Here is a 7,463-nt window from a genome sequence, read left to right on the forward strand (position 1 = left end):
AGTTTTTTAAGAAAATCATCTTAAATGGTATGATGGGACGTTTACAGCAGAACAGCAGGGAAATCGAAATAACAGTTCACCATGGTAACTGCCTGCTTTCCATTCACACAGCCTCTTGGAAGCTGTCAATCAACATTTATTAAAAAAAATAATAATAATTTATTTCGGGGAAAAACCTGTCGCCTATAGGGTTCGGATGTCATGTGGTGGGTCTTCGCTTCACAGATGTGTGCCATGAGCAGGATCATGGCGTTCTGTTTATTGTGACATCAGTCTATTGAATATACAATCCCTGTGATGTTTTATGGGACCAGAACAGGCTATTGAATAAATGATGAAATCTGGGACCGAGAGAATGGGTATTTACTAGTGTGTTCAAAATAATCATATGACCCTAACCCTGACACATAATTAAAAAACTGCATCCCACAATCTACGTGGGAAAATGAGAGAAAAACAGAAGAGGTCAAACATCTCACCATCCAAAGCAGAAGGTCCTGAATTCTTGTTCTCCTCTGCAAGCATCACCTCCTCTGCAAAATAAAAACGCACTTGAATTTTATCAAGTTGTACACTTGCAATTCACTGAAAAACTAGCATTTACAAATCTAATTTATATAGGATTTTGTAAAATTTAAACAAAGAAACCAATGAATAAGAAATATTTAAGATTTGCACTTTTTCTAGATCACTAAACAAGCAAGCAAATTTGTGACATTGATCATGTGCACTGCTTTTTATTTTCAGATTTTCCCGCTTCTAGCACAAAGTGCATTCTGGATCATTTTTAAATCATGCTGATGAACATGATCATTAGGTTTTGGGAATTTAACTGCTGTCATTTAAAGCATTATGAAATGTATATATTTCTAGTTTATGTTTCACTTGAATTGTTACACTGATATATAGCAAATATAATTTGCCATGAAAAAATTGCAAAATAGAAACATTTTCTTTCACAAGTGTGTCTTTTTTTAATGGCACTGAGCATCTGCTGTAGAATGGAGCGATACTGTGGCACAGTGTGTTTTGACAGATTTGATTTACTTTATTTGTTTTGCATGGTGCATTTGCCAGCTCAGTATGTAAGAGTACCTGCACGGTCGATCCAGGCCCGGTATCCGTTCAGCTCCCTCTCGATCTGTTGCTGTCTCCTGAGCTTCATGAAGGATCTTCGGTTCTCTACCCGCTCTCGCTCTTTAGCAAACTCCCTACATGAGCCAACAGCATACAATTACCCACACAGAGAAGAACCACAGGGATGACACACTTAATTTATCAAAGTGTTTCACCTGCAGAGTGAAGGAATGAAAGGCAGAGAGGGAGGCTGCATCCCAATTTGCATAATTTTTTAAAGTTGAAATCACACCAACTTGTGGCATCTACATATTACATCATCACTGCTAAAGGGGTCATATGATGCATTTTTATGTATTCCTTTTTCTTTAGTGTGTTATGTTGATGTTTGTTGGCAGAGTCACGCTCCACTCTGATATATTCTGCTCAAGTCGTGCAAACTCACGACATTATTAACTGTTTTTATAATTGCTTTGGAAGCTGAAGCTTGCGATTATGGTTACATTTCTGACACATGCTTGTGATGTTCGGTCAATCACAATGCACTGGGTCAGCTGGCCAATCCGAGCACACTGAGCTTTTTGGAGGAAAGAGCTTTGTAGAAATCAACATGCTTTAGAAAGACTGGGAATACAGGAGCTACAATAATGTACAATATGTGAAAAATAATGTGTTTCTTGAATATTAAAGCATGCTAATATATTCTGTTACACCTAAAACACAAAATAATGATCTTTGAAAATAGCATCACATGACCCCTTAAACATTTTTTTTTTCATGAACAGATTTTAAAAAATGGCAATAAATTGATACGTTTTTGGACATAAAATGTATTGAATTTTAAGGTAATGAATTTAACTTACAAATACTCACATTATAGTACATGACAAAGAGGTATGTGTCATCAATTTGATAAAATCTCAGTTATGTCTCACTACTGTTGTATTGTCTTTCGTCATACTCAAATGTATAAGCTTTTATGTCACAAGAGAAGTATGCACATTTAGCTTGCACTGGAACTAAACTACCAGTAAAAAGTTTAAAATAATTAAGTTTTTTTTAATGTTTTTCAGCAAATTAGAATGATTTCAGAAGGATCATTTGACACTGAAGACTGGAATAATGGCTGCTAAAATTCAGCTGTGCCATCACAAGAATAAAGTAAATTTTAACATGCATTAAAGGGTTAGTTCACCCAAAAATGAAAATTAGGCTGTGTTTTACTCACCCCAGAGCCATCCTAGGTGTATATGGCTTTCTTCTTTCAGACGAATCCAGTCGGAGTTATATTAAAAATGGTCTTTGATCTTTCAAGCTGTTTAATGCCACTCATCGGGTGCTGCATGCATCAGTCCAAAAGAAGTTAAATAAAAAGAGCCCATCCATTAAAAAAAAGCATCTCACACGGCTCCGGGGGTGAACAAAGGCCTCCTGTAGCGAATCCATGCATTTTTGTAAGAAAAATATCCATATTCAAAACGTAATAATCACTTTAATGTAGCTTGCGGCAACATTTGTACACGGAAGCAGCTCCGGGCTGATGACGTATGAGTTCAGTCTTGCGCATGCTCCGGTGAGTCTCTTGAAAAGCCGCTGAGTGGCATTAACCAGCTTGAAAGATCAAAGACAATTTTTAATATAACTCCGACTGGATTCATCTGAAAGAAGAAAGTCATATACACCTAGGATGGCTCTGGGGTGAGTAAAACACAGCCTAATTTTCATTTTTGGGTGAACTAACCCTTTAAAATAGAAAAGTTTTTTTTTATTATAATATTTCACAATATTATGGTTTAAACTGTATTTTTCATCAAATAAATGCAGCCTTGATGAGCACAAAAGACTTAACTCAAAAATATTCAAAAAACTTTTGATTGGTAGTGTTTGTGAATACAGAAAAATGAGAGATGTGTAGAACGAGAAACAGACAAAGCCACTGAATGTGTAGTAACTTAATCTTACCTCTTGTCCCCAGAGATGAAGTTAATACATTTCACATTAACCTCTGATAAAACTCATTACCCCTGTGTCAGCTCAGACATCGGGTTAGATGTAGAGTCAGTTTGTCTTAAAAGTCCATTGTGGAAAACAATACTTACCCTGACAGGACTCCTAATACCAGATTCAACACAAAGAAGGAGCCAATTATTATTAGAGGAATGAAGTAGAGCCAATTCCAAGTACAGCCTAATGCATCGTTGGTCTGTGCAAACACAAAACAGGAAGTGATCAAAACAATGAAAATAATACATTATGATTTAAATTTTGCAGTAGCTCCTAAATCTACTTAATGCCTGGGTTAAAAGGGTCAGAAAACCATAAACCCTGCACTTGTAATGGTGATGATTCCTTTGAGCTCTGCTCAGCAGTGCAAAGGGTGTGATCACTCCGTGGGCAGGCGACATTGTTGCCCAGCTGAGCTGAGAGGGTGTTCCCCGCATCCCGACGCTGCTGCATCAGCTCAGTTATGAGTGTGAAAAACACCTCTGTCTGTGTCAGCATGACTTACGTCAACGCATGACACCATGTGACTGATTAAAAACACTGTGGACTCTTCCAGACATTCAAAATTATGAGATCATGATTTTTAAAAATAATTTTAAAGTAATCAGACCCTCAAAAGATAATTTTCACCAGATGAAATATTTTAAAGGTGAGCATAACTAGAAAAAAAAGAACTCTAGAAATGTCCATGGCTTTTCAAGATTTTCCATAAAGTACCAGATATCAAAATTTTAAAGTCACCTTACAAAATAAAAAATGACAATTCTTATGTTTTAATGGAATGTTGCAGTGTTACAACACAGAAGTGGACTGACAGGTCTTTTCAATGCAAATTCATTAGGCACTTGGTAAAAGCAGTCGATGTAGTCATCGACTCATCCTCAAAAGTCATGAATAAACAACAGAGGTGCAAACAGTAACACCTCCAATCTTTCCAATTCCTTCAAACAAGGTCTCTAAGCTTTCTTTTTGTTGTATAAAGATTTTATCTCAAACTAAATGCATGAAAGCCTGAATAAGTCCTCCTCCACAAAAATTACATATTAAAACTAAGAAAATGAATTTCCATGCTCAGATACCAGCACTACTGGATGACAGTGAAGAACAGAGCCAACTCAGCATATAAATGGCACTAGTATGATAGTAGTCAACCATCCAAACTAATTTCACCAAAAGCTCCAATAATCTAATGCAGAATAAAGATTGTATCTAACACCTCATTTTCCAGTACTTGGAGCTGTTTGGAGATAAAACCACTTTGACAAACCCTTCCAAATGTGATTTGTTATGAAAAGGGAGTTGTTACTGTGCTTGAATCAGCTTGAAAGAAGATCAGATGTCAGGGGAAAGCTACACAGTGTTGCATGCTGTACAGTATGTACAACCAGTGTACGAATATGATCACAGATGGATAGAATCCGGAAAGAGGAAGCTCTTCAAAAATAAACTGCAACTATTTCAGCTAAAATGGACCAACCATACGTGCAATTTCATCATTCAAAACTATAATGATTTATGTTCTAATTTTGGGGAGAAAAGAAGGAACAGGATTAGGGAACAATGTAAAAGTAAGGTGCCTGCATGAACACAACAGATCAACGTCTCCCAAAGCCACGGTATCAAGAGAAAGCAAAGACACGCTCATCCAACCAAAAACTCAACCAGTGTACTTTACAACCAGTCACTAATAATAATAATACTACAAAGAAGCTAATGACCCCGTTTCATCTAACAACAATATGTGGTAGATTAATGATCAAGTGAGATCTCCTGAGGAAGACTTTAACATGAAGTAACGATTCAACACTGGACTACAATAAGATAATAATTTTATGTATTAGGATTATAATACAGAAGTGTCATCATTCCAAGCACAGGAATAAAACTGCTACATATCGTTCAGCTGAGAGAGTAACTCACATTATAGAGTACAGCTGTCCAGCCTTCCATGGTGATGCACTGGAATACAGTGAGTATGGAAAATAAGATGTTATCAAACTGAGTGATGCCATCATTGGGTCCTTGCCAGGGGCCAGTGCAGTTATAATTTTCAGGACAAGGCTTGGCCCCACACGGGAAGTCAAGTTCTGATGAGTCTGCTCTCTCAGAGTCTGCATGAGATGAGAAAGATTTTTATTTTCATGAATTGCATACTGACTGTATAAGTGTTCAACTTTTACATTTTTAATAATATATCTGTGTCATTTGTTTGCTTGTTTTGCTATTTGTTATCATGCAGCTAATAGAAGAGGCCAACAGAAGGATGAAGTGTTTACTTCCTGTATGGGAGGAGCCGATCCCCTGACTGGTAGGTCTGTATGGAATCGTGAGGGATTGCCAAATCTGCTCTTGCAAATGTCAATGATGGTATTCTTGTCAATAGTAATCTTAAATGTAATATTTAATAACATGCATGTGTATATAGTCCACTCACAAAATGAACATTCATTTACTTCCCCTCATGTTGTTCCAAACCTTTATAACTTTTTCTTCTGTGGAACAGAAAGGACTATATTATAGGAATATATAAGAATGTTGGTAACCAAACGGTTTTGGGTCCTATTGACTTTTGCTGAATGGACAAAAAATACTTTGGAAGACAATGAGACCTGAAACTTTAGTTACCAACATTCTTCAAAATATCTTCTTTAGTGTTCCACAGAAGAAAGAAATGCATACAGATATGGAATTACTTCAGGGGGGAGTAAATGATAACACAGTCTACATTTTTGGGTGGACTATCCCTTTAAGAACATGGGGTTATTTGTAACCCTAAAAGATGTTAAATGGTAGTCAACTTTCAGAGAAAAAAAATTTTAACTGAAAATTTTCTGAAATACTGTTTTCATTTTTTTTGTCATTTTTTTAAGAATTCAAAAGATTTAAATATTTGGTTTGGATCCCAGCATCTGAAAAGCACATAAATGTAATAAATATAGTGATGTACTCTATGTCTGTACATATGTGGATGTGTGGGTCTGTGCATGTTCTTGTGTCTGTCGGAGTGTGATCCTCTTTACCTGTAATGTTTGAATAAGCTACACATCTTTTGTGGAGTTTTCCACTGTAGAACTCTAATCCAATAATAGCAAACATGAGAATGGCAAAAAACAGCAGCAGACCAATCTGTAGCAGTGGCACCATCGCCTTCATTATGGATTTAAGAACTATTTGCAGACCTTTAAAAAAACATGAATATATATAGATATCAATAAACCTATCAACTACACATAAATATATCAAAATGTACTATTCATTCCTTCACATGTGGAAAAACGTTAACACTACAGCATCCACATGTAAAAGAACAACTATAACACTGTGTTCTAACAAAGTGTGATGTGACAAATTACAGATACATGGAGTGGGTTTTTTGACCAGTGAGATTTCTTTGTGCAGCTACCAAAATAATTGGACACTTTTTAGAAAATGCCTTGCATGTAGCTTGTTGCATTTTGTCTTGTTTTATCACTTTGCACCTGATTAGGATGCAGTTTCAAATGAAACAACACAATGTTTGATTAAGATACTACATACACATGTAGTATAGATACAATGATATGATTAAGATAATGTTTGATTACATACTAGGAATGCCAGAAACCAGTTTAAGGGGCCGTAATACCCTCACAGCCCTGAGCGTGCGCAGGTCTAATGAAATATTCATGTGGGCTCCTGCTGTGGCCAGAATCCTGTTAACAAAATAAAAACAAACATAGGTTAGGCAAAGAAACTAAATCAACAGAAAGTATGCAGGATATATGAATATTTCACAAATATGTTAATGATGATATTTTGTAAACTATGCAATCTCTATCATTAGTGACATGGTAATCAGCGCAATAGTGATGACTCATAGTGATACTGTAGGTAAAGGGGAGTAATTAGAGCAGTGGTGCTAAATCTGTGTGGTCCTTAATGAGGTAATCCCTCTCAGTGAATGACAGCCAGCACACTTTCTAATAAGGGTCACTTCTGATTCACGGCTTCCTTCTAAGCACAGGTGATATTCAAGCATGACCAATGAGTCATCTCTGTCTTTCATTCCACATGGTTGTTCATGTATAGCCACAATCAGACAGGAGCATACAACTTTAACATATGGAGAAACTGATTTTTCATATTTGTGTGACAATAATAAGATGCCAGTTGGAACCAGATGTGACACTCATGATGGATTTAAAGGGACAGTTCACCCAAAAATGTAAAAAGTGTCTTTACATATCTGTACCTTGTATATGTGGATATGTCTATACACATCCTGTGGTCTGTGTGGGTCCTAACGCCCCAGTATAGTGATGGGCACACTATACTGTCAACAAGCGCCGTCCTTCGGATGAGACGTTAAACCGAGGTCCTGACTCTCTGTGGTCATTAAAAAT

At 36.5% G+C, this 7,463-nt stretch overlaps 1 protein-coding gene across 1 annotated transcript; it reads right to left on the reverse strand.

Moving 5' to 3' along the window:
* Positions 1-479: 479 nt before the first annotated feature.
* LOC107577601 (voltage-dependent R-type calcium channel subunit alpha-1E-like) lies at positions 480-5,162 on the reverse strand (the record flags this gene model as incomplete). Its single annotated transcript, XM_016263657.1, has 4 exons — positions 5,002-5,162; positions 3,177-3,280; positions 1,096-1,211; positions 480-533 (listed from the first exon to the last, which is right to left on the reverse strand). Coding segments are annotated over exons 1-4 (304 nt in total), but the record flags the coding sequence as incomplete, so codon positions are not given.
* Positions 5,163-7,463: the final 2,301 nt, after the last annotated feature.

Source organism: Sinocyclocheilus grahami, unplaced genomic scaffold, assembly GCF_001515645.1.
Source record: "Sinocyclocheilus grahami isolate Dianchi unplaced genomic scaffold, SAMN03320097.WGS_v1.1 scaffold6543.1, whole genome shotgun sequence".
Taxonomy (NCBI): Eukaryota; Metazoa; Chordata; class Actinopteri; order Cypriniformes; family Cyprinidae; genus Sinocyclocheilus; species Sinocyclocheilus grahami.